Here is a 21879-nt window from a genome sequence, read left to right as displayed (position 1 = left end):
ACATTAACTGAAACTAAAACTAAGTCTAAAATTCATAGCCTGAATTTAAGGTGACAGCAACCACAAAGGGTTTTCCTATCTTGTCAATCTGACACATTCAAGGATCACACATTACAAAAAATCGTGTTCTCAACTAACAACAGAAACTGTTCCCATACAGTCACAAGCAGCGAGAGCTGAGAAATTGGCTTTCAAGAATAGTAAAGTAGTTTTTTGACTCAAGGTGAAATCCTGATGATGTCCTCTCATTTTTGCATTTGCTTCTTACCCAAAGAAGCGCTGACACTAGTGCAGTTGGTACAATTCTATTTAAATTGTAGAGTTGCGGTTGACAAAAGATTAAGTAAGGCTGTAACGGCAAAGTCTATTTCATTTTTATGCTTGCCCACTACCTGAGAGTATTTAAAAAATGACAGATAAAATTTACAAAGGTAGTAAACAGTATACAGTTAAAATAAAAAGTTCATGATTTGAGTGGACACGAGTGGAACCGTGAATGTGCTTAAATGTCTTCAGAGTCGGAGGTGTTACGTAGCTAACATATTACACCTGTTTGGAGGTTCAGTCTTTTCAAAATAAAGCTCTTCCAAAGCCTGTCACTTATGGCAATGAACCAGTAATTACAAATCAGTAGTTTACTAAAACAAAATGCTTCCTTCATTTTCTTTGTATAACTCCGTGGTACAGGACACTTTGCCACTCCACATAAATGGACACCGAGTCAGAGAAGGCTTCAGCTTTTCCTGATTTTATTTAGAAAGCTTTACTTTGCATTTTAGATGCAGTATTGAAATGTATAAACTGATTCAGATTACACATTCAGACATCAGGTGATCGGATTTTCTAAAAGGTAATAATATTTGACTGGACATTCAATTTTCCATTCACAAACATGATTTTTCAATTCTTAAACAATTTGTCGAACCAGGATGCTCCTTTTTTAGCCAGTCATGATACTTGACTTGCTGTTGTATTGTATTCCATCAAATATTTTTTATGACTACAAACCTTTTCATTAATTTTCAAATGCCAACTTTTGGTAACTGAAATTAGGGACTGAATGATTGAATTTTTAATTCCAAATTTAATTGGGAACACAATTGTAAATCCTGATTTTTGCTATCTAATAAACCCATGTCTCCCAGTCCACTAGGGTCCGCTTCGGTCAGAGCGACATAGATTCTGTCATCAGACAGTGAGGGCAAAACTCCTTTCAGATATGCCTGCTGGTTTTTTAGGGGCTTTTCCTAGAGAATTTACATTGCAATGGACCAATTAAGCATGCGCCCCAGGCACCGGACTTCAAAAAACTATAACAGGAACAGGAATAACTCCTCGGCCTTTGGTTCTGTCAGGACTGCAACGGAGTGTAATAGCAGTGCATACCCTAAGTTCAATTCAAGTTATTCTACAGCAACTCTGGAGTCCAAAATTCCTAACTTTACCTTTAAGAAACAACGGTGATGGCTTTTGTCTAAACATCAAAGAAATACTAGTTCTACACAATTGTTAACCAATTTCTGGTACTGTAATGTACCAGAAATTGGAATAATACCTTCAAGTGACTGGGGACTTTGTGAGCAATACTTGGTGGCTGACATAACACTTTAAAAGAAAAACATCTTAAAGCTTTAAGGTTAAAACAGTATGTTCATAAATGTATCCTCACATTTAACTCACAGAAGTGATTTGTAAACGAGATTTTAGGGGGGAAAAAACTAGGTTAAAACTGCTTTTATTACCATGTTTTTACTCATACTGTTCCACCTCCACCAGTGTAAGGCCCACGGTGGAAACACAATGCAAAGCAAGACAAATAAAATTTTGGGAGCCAGCTACATAAACAATATCTGCACACCAAAAAACTATGTACACTGTTTTACACAATTTAAGGAAAATCTGCTAGAATGTGCATATTACAGACAGTACTTGTTATGTACATACATTTGAGGTGTAAAATTAAAATAAGGCTTTGCATAATGAACCAAATGGATATAGAAGTATATATCTGTGGCACCTGTAAACCATCATTATAGTTCTATCTTAGTGATACCAAAAATACCAAAAAGAAAGATCAATGATTAAATAGTAGGGTACTTTTAAAAACAGACTTTTGTAATTTGACTACTTTGCAATTGAAAATAAAACTTAAAGAAAGAGAAGACAGGCAAAGAAGGCAGTAAAAAATGCCCTAACATAAAGAAAAATGATTTTTCTCGCTCATAAACAGTGATTTGAAAGAAGTTAAGAAGTTATTACTGTCTGACGAAAATATGTTGTGGTGTAACTTTAACAAAATCAGAGACGTTCTAGAAAGACACTTAAAAAATGATTTAGCACAAAATTATGTCTCTCCTCTCATGAGGCGTGATCAAAAAGTTTTGGGAACGAGCCCATAAAAGTCAAAAACCATACATAACTCTAATATGACCAATGATCCATGTCAACACCATCTCGTCGTACATCTCTCACTTTAGAAACGTTTGCTTTTTTTTTATTGCTTCCTGGAAGTCCAATTACACTCTATTTCATTGTGCACTCTGCAACCTCATCATGGACCTCTTGGAAAGGACACACAGCAAAGAAAGAAATTTTATATAAACACGCCCGACATCTGGTGATAAGAGCTGGATATCTAGTCAAATGATAAAAGGAACACACTGGACCTGGCGTGTAGCCACAAGCATGTGCTGTGTAGCATTTTGTTTTCAACATTCATCAGGTAGTACATGAATTTGTCTCCCAGAGGCAGATTATAATCATATACCTTCTACTGTGAGGTCCTCACGTGTCTAAGACAGAACATCCAGCAGTAACGATCTCAAGCAAAGGGAAACACACGGTGCTGACTAAAGTATGATTTTTGGCCGCATCAACAGACGTGTTGCCATAGTTGCCAGATTCACTTCTCTGTGAACCTCAATACCATGAAAATCAAGTTAAAGGTTGGCTTTTTTTACATACTAGAGGAGATCCAGCACTCCTCAAAAAGGAGAAGGTGAAAAGGGAAACTGCACAAATTGTTTTTTAATATTTTATCTTTTTAGGCCCAGGCACATCTGAGCGTAAGAGCTGTGAGTCAGCTTCCGATGATGATTTAGGACCAAAAAAGGGAGCTACTTTAACAAAGCACGGGAATTTTGCTGGGTGAAGACACACTTTTTCCCCCACTTGAGGAAAAACCACACCGTTGACTACAAACAGGCTTTGAAGAGGCAGATACTATCCGCTGGTGACGTGCAACTGAAATATGTAAACAAATTACCCCATCGAGCGCTGCCGGAGCGCTCGCTAGTGGCGCTCCATGTGACAGGAAGAGCCAAGAGTGGATGGAAATAACTAATATGGTTACATAGTGATATACATTTTTCAGTGGTATTATGTGACATTATCGTGCAGACTTCCTACAAGTTACAATGTTAAGTTATTTTAATTATTGTTAACTTAAAAGCACTAAAGTTGTTATTTTATGCATTTAATTCAAATTTCCAGGGAAAATTCTTCTAATTCTATGTTTCGTCACTGGATATAATCTTGTCTCATTACTATTGCAATATAATGCCACAGCGGCTGGGATCTTGTTTCAATAGATTCACATTTCAAATTAGGAAGTCTGTCATCAGTGACATTAGCTCAGTGGAAAAGAAACATGGAAAATGTCCTTGATTTACTTACACTTATTGTAAGCACCAATTAAACATTATTCATTATCTGCTACTTATTGTTGTTAGAAACATGCGCCTAAAAAGGTATAAATATATATCTGACTGTGGTGTCTCTTAGGAGTTGCACTGTCTGAAGCTGCCTTTTTTAAGGGTATTCATGATGGAACAAGACTAATAACAATGGCGCGTTATTGAGAGCATATCTGCTAGTTCAATCATGACTTTAAAAAAAGCTTCCTACTATTGTGAATAGATGTATTGTAGAAAGACTAAAGGCTGTTTTTGATTTTTCTGACAGAACCCGCTAAAGTCACCAAACACAGGATATAGATGAGTCTCAACTTTGCAAAATTCCACTTGATGACAAAAAACAGCCACTGTTGTGCGCTACATCCTTTTCTTTCTTTCTTTTTACACAAGGAGTATCATAATGTAAAAATACAAATAAAAAAAACATACGGAGAAATGTGACGCATCAACTGGAATGTCCTCTATCTGCTCCATTATTTTCTGCACTGCCACAGTTATAAAACGGTCTTTTATCAGAGATTAAAAAAAGGGAAGCTGTGTTTACATCATTATCTGTTTTGTTAAAGGTTGTTGGCCGTGGGTTTAAGCCCTGACGAGCCCCATTTCATTAATGGAACTGTTATACATGATGGTGCAAAAAGCACTGATGCTGAAGTTAGCGCTAATAAAGTACATAATAGTTCAAATCAACATGCAGTTTTGCGTGCGATGAGGGAGCATGATAGCATGCAACTGTGATCTGACAATGATTCTAATGTTCTGTTTTGAGATTTGAAAGCACAATTTGAATATCTTTAGTCTGACTCTAGTCGCACACTCATGTCTGTAGTTCTGATCCAGAGCATCTTGACTTGTGTCTGCATTGGGGTTGAACTTTAAATCGGTTTTCCCAAGGCGATAGACATTTTATATTGAAAACCACATGTTGCTGCAAACAGAAAAACAACCTCCTGTCTTTGCAACTGAAAGACAGAAACCAGTACCCTAGTCAGAAATGCAGAACTGTTATGAACTGAACTGTTATGTGAAAATAAATAACGTGTTTGACATTACCAATGAACCCTGAGTGTTTTTATCTGTCTCTGTATTTTATTTTTTTTTAATCTGCATCTGACACAGAAACGGTCAGGTCTTTAAATCATTAATTATTACTTATGTGCAATATAAAACAGACACAAACATCCCTGATAGCTCTTCACTACACACTCACTCACACATTGACAACTAACGGGCAATCCAGGCTTTAATTCACCTGACTGGCATGTGTCCACGCAGCAGATGGAGAGCACTTAAGCTGTTTGTCTCTTCTAGTCACAAAGAAAAACTCTTTGCTTTAGTGTTCACTGGAAGAGAGGCCAGGATACTGTGATGATAACATGTGGGAACTAAAGTTTATTATTAATTTGTTAATTTGCAATCAGTGTCCCGTTTTTACTTTTTAGCTGAAAGCAGTATTGCCCAGTAATTTTAAATTAAATTCCTATCAGCAAAAAGCCTAAAAACTAACTGCAGGCACACAGCGAGGCAACAGTTCTTTGCTTTTGTTGGGTTGACTTTGCAAATTTCCACTTCTATTCAAATATTTTTCCCAAAAATATTTAAGGTCAGTTCTTATAAATAATAATAATGAGAAGCTGACAAATGCTGGAGCTGAGGCCTTAATCCCAAAGCCTAATTCACAGATATTACAACCTACCATGTAACTATTCACTTCTCCATCATTTTCAGCAACACACAAGGTGCATTCAACTTTTCGGTGCTCTGTTTGAGGCCTAGTGCAATGTGACTATCAGGCTTCTAACGGCACACAACACAATGAGGTTAAAAACAACTACTGGAAATAGCACAACTGAGACAAACTGGACATATATTTTTAGTTCTCTTATCATTTCTAACAAACCTCGAAGGACACAAAACAATGTGTGTGAACTGATGGCTTGGCATCCACTAAAGAATAGCACTGGCAACAATAATGCTGGCATTTGTCTACACTGCCTACACTTAAATTAAGGCGACGGGCGGCGTAAGCTGTTTGCTCCCAACATATTGCATGCAACCTGATAGTCTTCATTTTGTACGCATATCACTCCATGTGGGTGTATCAGTTTTCAGAAGTGCTGCAAAGTGGAAAGGAGCACCGCAGGCTCTGCTGTGGAATTGTGGACACTGAAAGATGCCAGTGCGCACTCGCCATCATTTTGTGTTGTTGACTGTTTGTCATGTGGGACTGAGCCCACATCACTTGCTTTGTTGCTGGCTGTGCTGTTATGCTGCCAGGAGGATGTTGACGTGCACTTGCATTTTATGGCTTGTGTGCCACACGAGCTCTTCGGTGAGGACATTCCCACGAAAATGTGGAGAGACAGCACTGCCTAAGTTTTGTATCCGAGTGCACTTCAAACCAATGGTAGCATTGTGTTTCAGGGTTAAAATCGGGGTTTTGGCCATTTGCTTGACATTATCGATCACAGATTATTAGCATTAATATAAGAATATTATATACGTGTTAGAAGCAACCTGCAGCAACCATATTGAATTTGGAAAACAAATTCTACCAAAGTGACTTTTGTAAATGCTCTGTGTGGGCTTTAGTGATACAGTATTGTGCTTTCAACTTGTGCACATGTGCACTCAGAGTAGCTGTGGATGAACAGTGGGCCTACTTTTGCAACAACAACAACAACAACAGCAGCAACAGACGTGGTCCTGCAGGGGGGAGACCTACCTGCTCTCTGGATATACAGGGCAACGAAGGTCTGCGAGGCATTTTACAACTGCCATAATAGCTGGTCGACGTCTCCCCCAGCGACACGCAACTGGACCTTCTCCTAGGTCTGATCACAGGGACCTTTTCCTCCGCGCTGGAAATCCCACTCGGTGCTTCCCTCGACGGGTAGTAGCGGTCAAAGCAGAGCCCCAACAGGGAGCCAGAAACCCCCGCAAAGCAGGCAAAGAGCGGTCTGAGCAGTGCGGGCAGACCGCTCAAACTTGTGAAAGAAACAAGCCACACAACGCTGGCAAAAACCAGTATGAGAACACTGTGTTTGAGTTTTAGCGTTGGGATCAGCGTGAGCAGACCCACACATCCCAACACGAATAACAACCTGCCCACCATTTGCATCTGGTGCTGGTCCTCTCCCCATTGTAAAAACCGCAAGACCAAAAAATCCCCGAGGTAACACGATGCTGGCAGTGACACCAGCCAGCATTTGGTGCTCTCCTTCTTTTTCCTCCTCAGGTAAAGTGTCAGGAAGAAGAAAGCACATCCTATGCTGAATAAAGGACTGATGGACTGGGAGAAGCCCGACAAAAAAGTCCGCAAATCCCAAAGCGAGTCACTTTGCAAGCTCCTGGAAATTAGAAAGGAGACCGCGAAAATCACAAAAGCGCCCACGTACAGGGCAGAGACCTTTAACAGTTTGGAGCTGAGAATGTCTTCGTTGCAAAACCTGCACACGCTAAACAAAAATCCCCTCTGATGGTCCTGTTTCAGGGGGGTGACGCAGCTCTTCACATAGCCGTTCCTGAAGCCTTCTGAGCTGTTTACACTTCCAGCTCCGTCGTGGTGCCTTGTTTTACTGTGCAAAACCTCTCCTTCCTCCCGTGCAGCCATGGCTCGACTGTGGCTCCTCGTATCCACGCGAAAGTCCCCCTCTCCTGCTATTCACGCCGTATTAACGCTCAACTACATGACAGCAAACGCACTCCATGGTCACTCAAACGTGCTCCAGCACTTGGACTAAAGAAAGAAGGTGAGATGTTGTTTTTACAGAAATGGGGCTCTCTGTCGCCGGCTATAGGCCACAACTCACACTGCATGGCTTATTTTTGCGATGTGGAGCGCTGAGCCCACAGACCGAACCAATCCTGAGACTTTATAACCCAATATTAGCAGCAGTGTACGATTAGACAGAAGAAGCTCATTAGAATATAATATAGCGAGGAAAACTGTTAAATTTCCATCGCAGGATGTCCCACAATGCAGTTTACTTGTTTTGTCTGCATCCCTTGTGTGCACGGGAAGTCTTTGTTAGTTCACTATTCATCTTATATGTGTGGCAAAGGCTTCATGGAAGTCTTCGCTTCATAAATAAACCCACTAACGCAGAGTTTCTTGTAGTGTTGACTCTTTCTCCTCTCTCGCTTATTATTAGATACAAATAAATGTAATTTAATTTAAATAAAATGATACTGCACGACGCCGAAATTGTTTTGGTCTTCTGGTTAAAATGTCATCGCTGCTTTTCGCAGTCGTTGGATCCATCGACTTGCACTGTGATCGTTTGGTTTGCCTGTCTTTAGCTCAATCGATTCTCGATTTTATCGATCTGATCAGGCTAAACCAAACAACAGTGAATATCACCCATTATCCACGGACGTAATGTAGACATATACAAAATTATGCCGCTAAAACATTTAAGGGGCACTCGGACCATTTTTAACATTTATTATGTATTTATTTATTTTATTTTTTACAAATTACACAGCGTTTGTTAAAACATTTTTTTTGATCTTGAACATTTAAATCATTATGATTTATGTGTGATTTAAGTACTCCCTTAATTTTTTATTTATTTATTTATTTAGCTGTGGATACATCCACTCTCAATCAAGCGTTTGCTGTGGAGGAATTTTGGCTCACTTTTATTTGTAGGATTGTTATAATTCAGCCACACTGGAGGGTTTTCAAGTATGAATGGTCTGTTTAAGGTCATGCCAAAGCATCCTGATTAGATTGGAGTCTAGACTTTGACCTAGTCACTCCTAAAGAAAAAAAAATCCCCAAAGTGCTGGGGATCATCGAAATGTTTTTTTGGGAAGTGTGAGACAAGCCTTTGTGTTCTTTTTGCTCAACAGTGGTTTTCCCCTTGGAGCTCTCCCACAGATGCCATTTTTGCACAGCCTCTTTCTTACTTTCTTACTCTGACCTTAACTGAGGCAAGCGAGGCCTGCAGTTCTTTAGATGTTGTTCTGGGTTCTTTGACATTAGTCAGTGTTCCAGACTGATATCAGAACAAGGGCAAATAATTTTTTCACCATAATTTTGCACAGTAAATTTCTCCTTTACTGCATGGTGAATAAAGTCAAAACAGGTTAAAATCCTAACTGCAAATTCCAAAGTGCAGCTTATACAAGTGTACTTTATTTCACTGTATATATTTTAAATAATGTCTGATTTAAACTACAAGTGATGAAAACAGATCTATATTCATATATAGATTCTTAAAAATTACAAAAATCTGCTGAATGTAGTTTTTTAAAAATGTTATTTTAATGTTATTTTTTATGTTATTACAATTGTAAGTCTCACTAGGGACAAGGATTGCTGGTATTTATAAAAGATTAGGTCTTAAAAACCTTACACGTTTTAATTCAACTGTTTTAGCATTTGTTACAAAACCATACTGATGGTTGTTTTTTGTAGCCAGCTTGTGAGCTTTGTTGTTTCTTTTTAGCTGATGATAGGCTTAGACATCTCTTTGAGTTAAAAAAAAAATGACTTCCTGGTTCGAGCGAGCTGTGGTTAAATTACTATTACTGTGTAGAGATCACCTGCACTGAACTGCACAGAAGGCATTTCCCCATTTTCATTAATATGCCAAATGTGCAAAGAATGGCAGAAACCAAGAAATTGGCCTTTAAAAAACTCCTTTCCACTGCTAAGCATTGCTGAAGTCCCATGAATTAAACTGACAGTCTCAGGTTACCTTAATCATGCAGAAGAAAGTATGTTGACGCCATAACAGACTATTCTTAGAGCTGCTATTTCTGTCATTTTTCCACCGACACAGTAGAAAATCACATTTCATTAATAATATTAATAATGACTGCAGTTTCCTTTAGTCAGTCACAGAGCCCTTAAAGTGTTTCCCCTTAAAATTAAGGCATTTGTAATGTAGCCCTGATTGGTTACATCTTTGTCTCTGCAGCGGAGCTCAGTGGAAGGGCAAGGTGCAGACAGAGTTTGTTTAATTTAATAAACTGTGCTTTGCATGAAAATACACACAAGCAAAATGAATGAAAGTCAGCGCTTATACTGGCAACTACGATTATGTGAAATATAAGTAACAATGACCTTTTATATTCCTTCTTAAGCTAATCTGAATGGTCTGGCACAATATGACGTTACTGCCCCAAAAGTAAGCATGCCCGTTGAACAGGATATGTGTTAAATGCCAATCCTATGATTACTTATCATTTCCAAAAGGCTCATCATCCATCTGTATGAAGCAAACATGTATTTTGTTCCCTGGCTGGCAGGGCTCTTTGTGATAAGTGTACTTTGCTCTTAACTTGAGCCATAAATCTTCTTTATCAGCTTCAGTTTGAATTAGCGCAATAAACGGGTCTGTGGAAGTGGGAATTAATCAGTGTTGGGATCAATTTTGCCTACTGTGGCGTCTACAACAGATAGTTTGCAAAACAGCGTTGTGAAAGCCTGATATGACAATTTAATTCAATTCAATTATATTCATATAGTGCTAAATCACAACAATAGTTGTCTCAAGGCATTTTATAATGTAAGGTAAAGGGCTTAGAGAATACAGAGGAAACAGAGAAAACTCCAACAATCAGATGACCGCCTATGAGCAAGTGCTTTGGCAACAGTGGGAAGGAAAAACTCCCTTTTAAATGAAAGAAACCTCCAGCAGAACCAGGCTGATGGATAGGCAGCCATCTGCCATACTGGTTGGGGGTGAGGGGAGGAAGACAGCATAAAGACATGCTGTGGAAGAGAGCCAGAGATAAATAATAAGTGGTGTATAAACACATAGAACCTGACACCTCAAAAAGTAACAATAACAGTGCCACGTTACTGTACATGGGAGCATTATTCTTTTACTGGGCGTTATTCTGCCATAAACCTACTGACCAAATAACTGCTGTTTAACAGACTTTTAATGGGACTTGTCTATTCACCATCTGTGCGTATAAAATCACTTTCAGTCATGGAAATTATTAATAATTAAATAATTAAGTATTCAGATTTTTAAAAATATATCCTAATAGTCTCTTTGCTTTGGTGCTGTTGGCCATTGATTGATGCATGACTGAAAAGTGATAATAATGGGTGGATGGAAGATTCTGAGGCACTCATATGATTCACTCAAGTCTCTGCCCATCCAATGTGTTACTAAAGTAAACACTAAAACCTTCCACTGGAGGGTGCTGCATACTGTTATTGTTAAGGTACTCGTGTTTTAATTCGGGGTCCATCCATACACGCATTATCTATGCCTGAGCAGCTCTTGTAGGTGTAGTGTGTAGGTGGTTTATCAAGGTGAGATTAGGCAGACTTCAGCAGGTGGGTATTACTATTAAAAAACACATATGTTTTTGAAAGGAGACCCGTAGATACCCAAAGTCTCAATTAGCATGTCTATCAAAGCCATCATCATCACTTTTTCTTTTTTTTCTTTTTTCTTTTTAACCAAATTTTTAGTTAGCTTTCCAAGTTGACAAAATAATTGTAATTTAAAAAAAAAAATCTAAACTATAGTTTTTATTTTTTTAAATTCGTTGACAAATCTACTGTCAAAAAATATTTATCCCCAAAATGCTAACTTTAATAATTTGATTTTAAGTATGTGTTCCGCGTAATTTCTTACATAACTGTAAAATGTAAAATGTAAAATTTTATGGAATATGGTCTAATTAAATGTACTTGATTGGTATGCATTCAGTTTATACCCATTACTTTTTTCTTAATGATTCATTATTTGGATACATAAACTGTTGATTTTATATATTTCATTTGCATTTCACTCAACATTATTGCTTCATGTTTATGAGGGCAAGAATTATTTATTCATTGTGTTGTTTTAGTTTAATTTTAGTTAACTATAATGCCTTACTTACTTACAAAACAGCTTAAAAAAGTAAACGTATCTCAACCATAGAAACAAGGTGACAGACAACATACATAACAATATATTCATTTAAAGTTGGCAGTATAAGATTAACGGCCTTTCTCGTGTTATTGTTAAGCAGAAAGAGAGGACCAGCTTGTTAGATTTTCTTTTTGTTTACTGATTGATTTTATTTTATTTTATTTTATTTTATTTTTTCATTTTTTTGCGTTTGTGTTGCACAGGCGTTCGGTTTGAGCCTTGTGGCGCACGGTAGCAGTGATGTGGCTCTCGGTAAAGTAATCTTCCACGTCACTAGGAAGTAGTGCAGAGCCGAGGGAGTGAGAGCTCGCCTGCGGGAGCTTTTGAGAAATTTTACAGATGTAAATATCTCAAACTGCACATCGAAGGTCACCTGGGAGGATAATAGTCCTGCAGATAGGTAGGTTTTGGGACTTATTTTTAACCAACATGAGTGACATTTGTTTCGCTGTCTGGTGGTAACTCATAAGCTCGTTAGCTAACGTTACTGTCCTCCATTTCATTGCTAACCGAAGCAAAAGCTAAACTCCTGTCAGCTAATTCTTGATAGTCAGCAGTTGGTTCTGTGTTTTAACCTAGAAAAACCAGCTTTGGGGACAACTAACTAATAAAAATGAGCAAAACCTTGCTATTTTAGCATTTTTGTCTTTACGCATGTAACGCCATTTAACCTGTTAGAAAGCTTATTAGCTGCGTGTCACTATTTTTTGACTTGTTAGCTTATGCTGTTTTGTGATGAAGGCAACCAAGATTTTCCGTAAAAAGCAGCTGAAAACTTTGATCTGACTTTAATTTTGAGAAGTAATTGTCGTTTTCAGGTTTAATCCAGACGTAGACTGAACACCAATCACCTGGTTCTCCAGGTTTCAGCTAGTAGTATGTTTTGCAATTCAGTTGTAGCTCTATAGCTAAATTCTAAAGCAACAGAAGTTAGCACAAAGTGCTTTACTGACACACTCATTTGTAATACAGGTCTCCTAGAACCCAACTAAAAACATGGAACTCACAAAAACAGACGGCAAAATAAAACTGCAGTTAAGGAGAAGCGAGAAACTAAGAATAAAAACATAATTAGATTTCAATATTGGTAAAAACATCCACACACGCACAAAAAGCAATGGAAAACATTTGCAATACGTTTGGCCAAATCATGATGAACTCTACTAAAAGCAGCTGAAATTGGGTATACCTTAGAGGTTCTTGTCCGGGAAGCCAGACTGCTTCATCGACTAGGGGCAATAACGATGGTCCAGTCACCTTAAGTTTTTAGGTGAGAAGATGGCACTTTGAGCAGTTGTTGGGAGGATGACCTCAATGACTTGAAGGCAAAATATCACAGATTTAAAAGATTTCGATATATAGTGCAACCAAATCCACAGAAGGCCTTAAGAATGTGTAATATAAGTTTAACATTTATCCAAAACTGTACCCAGTGCAGCTGAGCTATTAAGGGAGTGGACTGATGTGCTGTAGTTTCTGAATATCTACAAGAGAAATTCTAGGACAAATTTACCCTACCACAGATTACCAGGGAAATGCTATTTGGAAACAGAAAAAAATGTGTACAAAAAGGCAACAACTTGATCTGACTAACTCAAACTACCACAGCTTTTATTTCAGATATAGATCAATTATAAGTATAGGACTTTATCAAATTGTGTGTATAAAATCTATGTGCTTTTATCTTGTGTGGAAACATGTTGATGATCATAGTTAGCATAAACAAAGAGGAAGAACTGGCAAACGTATTCCATGAGATTAGGTTAGTTTTGACTTCACTGAGATTTTTTCACCAGTGTAAATGTTTTCTCCATCACTGACGAAATCTGTTCTTTTTCTGTTTTCATAGGTATTATCCAGTGAGCAACATACATTTGGATTCTTCTAATCTGATACAAGCACAGCAGCAAAATGACGGCTGCAGAGAACGTTTGTTACACTCTGATCAATGTTGCCTCAGACTCAGAGCCCCCTTCTGAAGTCAGCCTAAAGGCAGATCTAGGTAACCATTTGCTGTAAAGTTTAATAACTTACCTCAATATACAGTACAAAGGGAAAAATAGCCTTTCTCCACTTTTTTCTACATCTTAATGCATTTGTGATGTATGAGTGTTATTTTTATAGGCCATTATATAATGTCTGGTTTAGGGGAAAAACAGTTCAAATCTTTTTTTATAGATTAATTTTGATTCAAAGAAGCATTGTTGATGTATGACATCAAGCTTTGATCAGGATTGGTTTAACTTTTTTTGCATTAACGTGCAAATAAGTCAGTGTCCTTTGGGGGGTAAAACCTCACAACGTCCTTTGAGAGTTTTTGGTGAAGTTTAGTATCAGATGAATTTAATTCGATGAAGACTAGTTTAAATAATAACTGATTGCTATGCTAAATATAATAATCTTTCTTTAGAAAAGGGAGAGATCAAGGCCAAAACTGAAGCCTTGAAGAAGGTCATCATCATGATCCTGAATGGCGAGAAGTTGCCGGGACTGCTGATGACTATAATCCGTTTTGTGCTGCCGCTTCAAGACCACACCATCAAGAAGCTGCTGCTGGTTTTCTGGGAGATTGTTCCCAAAACAACTCCTGATGGCAAACTCCTTCAGGAGATGATCCTGGTCTGTGATGCCTACAGGAAGGTAATCTAAGTGATATACTATCAGCTGCTATAAACAGTGCATTTTTAAATATACACATCAGGTTACACTATTTATTACTGCATAACTATAGCAATGGGGGAAAACTAAAGGTTAAAAAAAATCAGTTCAGCAATTCTAATTTTAAATATTTCTTCTATTTCAGGACCTGCAGCATCCCAATGAGTTCATCCGTGGCTCCACTCTGCGTTTCCTGTGCAAGCTGAAGGAGTCTGAGTTGCTTGAGCCTCTCATGCCAGCGATCCGGGCCTGCCTGGAGCACCGCCACAGTTATGTGCGCCGTAACGCTGTCCTGGCCATTTACACAATCTACAGGTACTAGCTGCTAAATATTATAACGTATAAATTTTGAACTGTATTCATCATGAACAACAACCAGCTCTGTTTGTTTTGTAGGAACTTTGAACATCTCATCCCAGATGCTCCAGAGCTGATCCATGATTTCCTGGTCAATGAGAAAGATGCCAGCTGTAAGAGAAATGCTTTCATGATGCTGATTCATGCAGACCAGGTCTGTAGCATATTGTCTGTTCTTTTCTTACTGTTTCTACTTTTACTTTTAGTCATACAGTAAATATGCCAAAGGTCTATCTCACACCTTGTCATTCATGCATTTATATGTTGCAGGATCGAGCTCTGGACTACCTCAGCACATGTATTGACCAAGTTCACACTTTTGGAGACATCCTCCAGCTGGTTATTGTGGAGCTGATTTACAAAGTGAGTCACAGCTTGTGGTGGTCATATCTAAACCTTTTAGCACAATGGATGATTTCACATCCAAGTTCTTGTTGTTTTTCTTTTTTCCCCTCTGTTAGGTTTGCCATGCTAACCCTTCTGAGCGTGCCCGTTTTATCCGTTGCATTTACAACCTGCTGCAGTCTTCCAGCCCGGCGGTTAAGTATGAGGCTGCTGGCACCCTTGTAACACTCTCCAGCGCTCCCACAGCCATTAAGGTACGTCATCAGTGTTTCAGTGGTTGTGTGTATGTCTTGTATCATTTATACAGTGCTTTATACATTGTATTACGTTTAGATAGATTGGTATCTTTGCTTTATTAAAGCCTGTATGCATTCTGTGCTTTGTTGGACTCTAGGCTGCTGCCCAGTGCTACATTGATTTGATCATCAAGGAGAGTGACAATAATGTGAAACTGATCGTTCTTGATCGTCTCATCGAACTGAAGGAGCATCCCACTCATGAGCGTGTGCTCCAGGTACGTCTCATAATGGCTTTTATTAGTTTTTCTAGCACTTAACAAATAAAGTTGTTAGTGGCTCTTTCACTACAGAAACCATAAAAGGAAAGGAATGGTACCCAAAAGAAGTCTTTTTGAGATCATAAAATTTATTAGAAAATATACAAAAATTGTTATGTGTCAGTACCAACTGTGTTAAAAATTGGGTCTCACTAATACGTTTTCATTCAGGACCTTGTGATGGACATCCTGCGTGTTCTAAGCACTCCTGACCTGGAAGTCAGAAAGAAGACCTTACAGCTGGCACTGGACCTTGTTTCATCCCGTAATGTAGAAGAGGTCTGTTGACATTTGCAGCTTTTGTGTATTTTTGTTGTTGCTTTTTTTGTTTTTGCATTGACACCTAGAAAAACTGGAATACAGTGTTAAAGTAGTGACTTCTGTCTGGCTGCTAGTTGGTGATTGTTTTGAAGAAAGAGGTGATCAAAACAAACAACGTAACAGAGCATGAAGACACTGATAAGTACAGGCAGCTCTTGGTGCGCACCCTCCACTCGTGTAGCGTGCGTTTTCCTGACATGGCAGCCAATGTCATACCTGTGGTGAGTTTCCTCTTATTTCCTTTTAAGATTCTCGTGATATCTTTAGATTTCTAAATATACATTTTTATCATAAATGGTCTTTAAAATAAAAAATTTTCTATATGTTGATGTTTTACAGCTGATGGAATTCTTGAGTGACACTAATGAGGCAGCTGCTGCCGATGTGCTGGAGTTTGTGCGGGAAGCCATTCAGAGGTTTGACAACTTGAGACCCCTGATCATCGAGAAGATGCTGGAAGTCTTTCATGCCATCAGAACTGTCAAGTAAGTAATCCTGATGAGTCTAAAGAGCAGATGAAAGTCAATTCGTGGTTAAGAAACCATTGTATAGGCTGTGCTTGCTAAAGGGAAGTCACTACTTACTCTTTGATTGTGTAGCACTGTGATTGTTTATAAAGTTCATCACAATTGTCCTGTTTCAGGATTTACAGGGGGGCACTGTGGATCTTAGGAGAATACTGCAGCACCAAGGAAGACATCCAGAGTGTGATGACAGAAGTTCGCAGGTCCTTGGGAGAGGTATGTTTGTTCATTGTTGTCAGAATTACAAGTAACGCACGCTATTTTGATTAAAACGTTTATAATTGTCTCTCCCCGGGACAGATCCCAATTGTGGAGAATGAGATTAAGAAGGAGACCGGTGAGGTGAAGCCAGAAGATGAAGTGAGCGCAGCTCCAGCTCAGAAACTTGTGACAGAAATGGGCACTTATGTGACACAGAGTGCCCTCAGCTCCTCCAGGCCTTCAAAGAAGGAGGAAGACAGGTAAACACTGGACATCATGGAGGAAAAGCATTTTGCTAACACTGTATACCCTTCATTGTGCTGAATTTTCCATCCACCTCGCTCATTAAGAATTTGTTGTTCCAGACCTCCACTCAGAGGCTTCCTAATGGATGGAGACTTCTATGTGGCAGCTTCTTTGGCCACAACGCTGACCAAAGTGGCTTTGCGCTATGTTGCTCTTGTTCAAGATAAAAAGAAGCAAAATGTAAGTTATTCTTCCTTCATTTCAATAAAAGCACTTTTAATAATTTGCCCTACCTTTGCTTCTTCTGACCCCTGCTGTCTTGGCGCCCCCCCTTGCAGTCTTTTGTTGCAGAGGCCATGTTGATCATGGTCACTGTGCTGCACCTGGGTAAGTGCTCTCTGCCCAAGAAGCCAATTACAGACGACGATGTGGATCGCATCTCACTGTGCCTGAAGGTCCTGTCAGAGTGTTCACCACTTATGAATGACATTTTCAACAAGGAGTGTCGCAGATCCCTGTCACACATGCTGGCTGTCAGGCTGGAGGAAGAGAAGCTGTCACAGAAGGTAATGAAAGTTGACCTAAAACTCACCAACCTCGTTACACAGAAAATGAGCAAATTTTTGGTGCCAAATTTAATACGAAACCTGTGATATGTTTATAAGCCAACTTTTGTTTTCAAGAGCCTGCACCCTGATAGGTCTAAGGAGGAGTGTAGTAATATCACACCCCTAGATGATCATTTAAACCTGATGTGTATACACATAAGACTTTTGGGACTGATGGAAAACTTTTTTTTTTTATAGTGCACCAGTTTCTCTTGACAGCAGCATTGTCTCTGTCTTTCCAGTTTCTCTTAGTTCTGCACAATAACATCTGTTTTTATTCTCTTTCTGTTGAACAACTGTTTCTTATGTCTTTTTTGTAACTTGCTATGCTGTGTTATTTTCACTATACTAGACTACATACTTTTGTTGTTGTTCCATTGGGGTTGTTATTTCCTCCAAAAATAACCACATGTGTTTCTTCTTCTGACTACAGAAAGAGTCTGAGAAACGCAATGTAACGGTCCAGGCCGACGATCCAATATCCTTCATGCAGCTCACGGCCAAAAATGAGATGACTTCCAAGGAGGACCAGTTCCAGCTCAGCCTGCTGGCTGCTATGGGCAACACTCAGAGGAAGGAGGCCGCCGATCCTCTGGCATCGAAACTCAACAAGGTGCACCATACTTAACCCCTAAAAGCCTTTCCATAAAAGGAAACTGGAAATTAATGTGAGAGATAATGTTGGAGTAGTGCTTTTGAACAGAAAAAGAGGGAAAGGGACTGATTATTGCTGTTTGCGTGCATTTCAAGTTTACGGCTTAGTCTAACTTATTTACTGTTCATATTATTTCATATTATTGGCAACATGGCAGCAACCGCTGCTGAAGCCCTTCTTGTGCACATGCTTTGCTTTTAATAGGTTATTAAAAGATAATAAACTAGTGTTTAGGGAGTGCTTGTACTAGGTTGTTTATTAATCATTAAATGAATGCATTTTGTCCAACTTAGGTGACCCAGCTGACGGGCTTCTCAGATCCAGTCTATGCTGAAGCCTACGTTCATGTGAACCAGTATGACATTGTGCTGGATGTGCTGGTGGTCAATCAGACCAGTGATACTCTTCAGAACTGCACACTTGAGCTGGCCACTTTAGGTTAGTGTAGTTTTTTCAACTTCTGTGAAAATATGTTTTTTTTCTCTCATTTAAGCTGTACACATTTGGGTTTCTACTATAATGTAATTCAACTTTCTGTCCTGCAGGCGATCTTAAGTTGGTTGAGAAGCCTTCACCTTTAACTCTGGCACCTCATGATTTTGCTAACATCAAGGCCAATGTGAAGGTGGCATCAACAGAGAATGGCATTATATTTGGAAACATCGGTAAAATAATTTTTGACTATTTTTAGCATCACATCTCAAGTCACACCTTTTTTTCTTTCTTTTTTTTCTCTAAATGCATTTTTTAAATTAATTGTGGGGATGTCTGGATTCTTCTTTTCAGTCTACGATGTGTCAGGAGCTGCTAGCGACAGAAACTGCGTTGTCCTCAGCGACATCCATATTGACATCATGGACTACATCCAGCCAGCCTCCTGCACTGATGCAGAATTCAGACAGATGTGGGCAGAGTTTGAGTGGGAAAACAAGGTAAACTTAAGGGGTTAAAACACATTCCTGAAAGCTGACTCGTTTTGCAAAAAGTGGGACATGTTAAAAGTTCTCTCTCTCTCTCTCTCTCTCTCTCGCTCTCTCTCTCTCTCTCTCTCTCTCTTTTTTTTTAAATGGGTTTAGTTGATGCACATTCAACTAACATTGAGCACTGATTGTCCTTTCTTTATTGTAGGTGACAGTGAACACCAACATCACTGAGCTGAACGAGTATCTCCAGCATATCCTCAAGTCCACCAACATGAAGTGTTTGACTCCTGAAAAGGTTGGTATGAGAACATTTTGTAAACCACAGACTAAGGAAAGTAAACAACCTTTTAAATCTTGGCAGCTTTCCCAAATACAAATAACAAGGGTAATTAAAATTTTTGGCACCAGTGCACATCGGAAAGAATCATTAGCGGCCGTATAGCAGGATAGTTTCTTGTGCTGACTATATAAAGAATATATGTAAACATAAGACATGCAAGTGCTTCCTTATAAGATGAATGTGCAGATACTGTGATGTTGTTTGTTGTTCTTAACCAACGTTCTTCTCTCATAAACAAGGCTCTGTCTGGCTTCTGTGGCTTCATGGCGGCCAACCTTTATGCTCGTTCTATCTTTGGAGAAGATGCCCTGGCTAATGTCAGCATTGAGAAGCCTTTCCACCTGGGGCCCGATGCACCTGTCAATGGACACATACGCATTAGAGCTAAAAGTCAGGTAGGTCACAGCTGCCACACCGTGAACTCTTAAGAATCTGAGAGGTAAAGGCTAGGTGGACTTTATTTCCCCTCAGTAAAGCAATGCATCCATTTGTAAAAATATCACATGACTGATTTGATTTGAAATAATTGATCAGTTCTGCAAGTATTTGCACAGTGACACAGTTTTTGCCTCTCTAAAGTACCCCAAGTGTGGACTTTCATCCTTAAATGCACGCAGTTAACAAAAAATTTGCATTTAATAATCTCCAAATGCTGATGGATTTCACTGTATTTTAAATATGCTAATATGTAGCATGTGTCGCAGCTAACCCTCTTTCCTTTGTTCCACAGGGGATGGCCCTGAGTCTGGGTGACAAGATCAACCTCTCCCAAAAAAAGGCAAATGTCTGAAACAGCTGCTGTTCTGTGTCACCTAACTTACTGTTTGATCATCGTCATAGCAGATATGAACTATTATATGGTCAGTTACTTCTGTGCTCTATATTTTTTAACATCACCTCTTTCTGAAAACTACATCTCAGCAATGTGCTTTCGCTGTCCTGTTTCATTTTCAATAAATGTATTGAAATAATGTCCAAAAGATGCTCTGTGGTGTTTTCATTGAGTTAAGAGCCTTTTTTTCTTATTAAAACCTCATTATTTTCATTTTTTATTTTCTTTTTTTTTTTCAAAATAGTGCAATTTACAAATGAAACTTAAGACAGTATATGCAAAAGATAGGGAATTCCAGTTCAATTCAGTAAGAAAAGGGTAAAAAAATTCTCTAGTACCTCCCAGAACCACTAAGGTTCATATTGAATTTGATATTCTTAAAGGCATAAGACAGAAAAACATCCAAACTAAAACAATGATCTTTAAATAAGTGTGTACCCTTTTTATAGGGTCAGTATAAGGCTTCCTGGGGTGACTGTTGATGAGATTTGGTGCTTTATAAATAAAATTGAATTGAATTTTGGAGATGGCAGGGAGGAGCAGTGGTTAGTAATAGGTTTGAATCAGCTGGCTGGAGCCTTTCATTGTAAAGATTCTAAATTGGGCATAGGTGTGAGTGTGACCGGTTGTCTGCTTGTCCCTGTGTTATCCCTGTGACAGATTAGCAACCTGTGCAGGGTGCACCCCACCCACTGTGACAGCTGGGAGCATCTTCAGCACAACGGTAACCCAGAAATGTAGTTGGACTGTATGCCTTCTTTTGGAAAATATGGAAAGTTGTGCTGTACCTGCCTTAATGTGCATGACAGTAGATGTTTAGTAATAATCTTTAAAGAAGCTGTTACAATTACCTAAAGGACGTTGTGCCCCAAAGTGAAGAGAGTGTCTAGCTTGTAGCTTGTAGCTCTGGGATCTAATTAGAATTCCTCAGATTCCTTCCACAATATCTCCCACAGTGGGGTAACTGATTGGAATTTGTACTGCCAGTACCTCTAAACTGACGACATCACCTTGAAAATGTCTGTCTACATGCATAACCTGGGCAAGAACATAAATTCTTTTAACCTCAGGTAATATATTGCCAAGATTTGAATTGAACTCTGATCCATCTGCAAGTTTCACTGTCAGCGTGATAATGAGATGGCGATAGATTAGTGCTGGCACAGGCCTCCATATTCCACTCGCCCTCCAGTTTATTATTTATGAGTAAAGGGATATTTCTGGCAGTAGGCCAGATTAAAGGGTCACCACCCCAGTCATACATTTACAGTATCTGTAAAAATCTCCCCCCAGGGTTTTTAGATAAAGGCTGAAAGGTGGCGTTGAGGTCAGACCTTCAACTGTGAAAATAAACAGCCAACTCCAACTGCCGTGTGCACAGCACAGACTGTCTGGTTCGGGTATAGTTATTATGAGAATCACAGCTACACCTTCTAACACAAGGCATGACTTTGGCATTGTGCTTTTGGGTGATTTTCTTGCTTTGCCACATCAATATGTAGACACAAAGTGTTCATGCTAAACACAGGATCACTGTCACAATTCCTCCAAATTTTAAGAAGGTTTGGGTGATATAATATTTTGTATTATATTTTAAAACCACTCTGGTACGACTGAAACTGACAGCACTCACCATGTAAACCATTTGGAGGGAGTCTTGATGCATGCTCAATCATCCAGTGGGTAGTTTCAGTCATTCTGCAAATGTACTGTTTATAAGATTGGG

General features: G+C 38.9%; 2 protein-coding genes across 3 annotated transcripts in view; one reads left to right on the top strand and one right to left on the bottom strand.

Annotated features, from left to right (window-relative positions):
- The window catches only part of pde3b (phosphodiesterase 3B), a 47840-nt gene extending 40399 nt beyond the window's left edge, over positions 1–7441 (bottom strand). For both annotated transcript variants that reach the window (XM_085269818.1, XM_085269819.1), the window contains exon 1: positions 6421–7441. In XM_085269818.1, the coding sequence (XP_085125944.1) occupies positions 6421–7308 (888 nt within the window). In that variant the 5' untranslated portion in view covers positions 7309–7441. The remainder of the gene's footprint in view (positions 1–6420) is intronic.
- Positions 7442–11830: 4389 nt separating this feature from the next.
- copb1 (COPI coat complex subunit beta 1) lies at positions 11831–20301 on the top strand. Its single transcript, XM_085269823.1, has 22 exons — positions 11831–11987; positions 13437–13589; positions 13998–14227; positions 14391–14560; positions 14642–14756; positions 14873–14965; positions 15064–15201; positions 15342–15461; positions 15675–15782; positions 15899–16045; positions 16164–16309; positions 16468–16564; positions 16649–16809; positions 16915–17035; positions 17134–17361; positions 17837–18016; positions 18352–18496; positions 18604–18723; positions 18845–18990; positions 19187–19276; positions 19561–19716; positions 20052–20301. Exons 2-22 carry the CDS (start codon positions 13499–13501, stop codon positions 20109–20111), a joined length of 2862 nt encoding a protein of 953 aa, XP_085125949.1. The 5' UTR covers positions 11831–11987; positions 13437–13498; the 3' UTR covers positions 20112–20301.
- Positions 20302–21879: the final 1578 nt, after the last annotated feature.

This window comes from Mchenga conophoros, linkage group LG1 (assembly GCF_057382185.1).
Source record: "Mchenga conophoros isolate Kocher_MC1m ecotype Shallow Benthic linkage group LG1, M_conophoros_male_GT1.1, whole genome shotgun sequence".
NCBI classification, from domain to species: domain Eukaryota; kingdom Metazoa; phylum Chordata; class Actinopteri; order Cichliformes; family Cichlidae; genus Mchenga; species Mchenga conophoros.
Note: the sequence above shows the minus strand (reverse complement) of the source record. Positions and strands in the feature narration are given on the sequence as shown.

Excerpts from the sequence above, each read along its gene's own strand:
- copb1 (XM_085269823.1), top strand. The coding sequence starts at position 13,499 with ATGACGGCTGCAGAGAACGTTTGTTACACTCTGATCAATGTTGCCTCA. Across the intron at positions 15,202-15,341 it reads GCGCTCCCACAGCCATTAAG|GCTGCTGCCCAGTGCTACAT; the intron begins GTACGTCATCAG and ends GTTGGACTCTAG. Across the intron at positions 17,362-17,836 it reads AAGAGAAGCTGTCACAGAAG|AAAGAGTCTGAGAAACGCAA; the intron begins GTAATGAAAGTT and ends TTCTGACTACAG.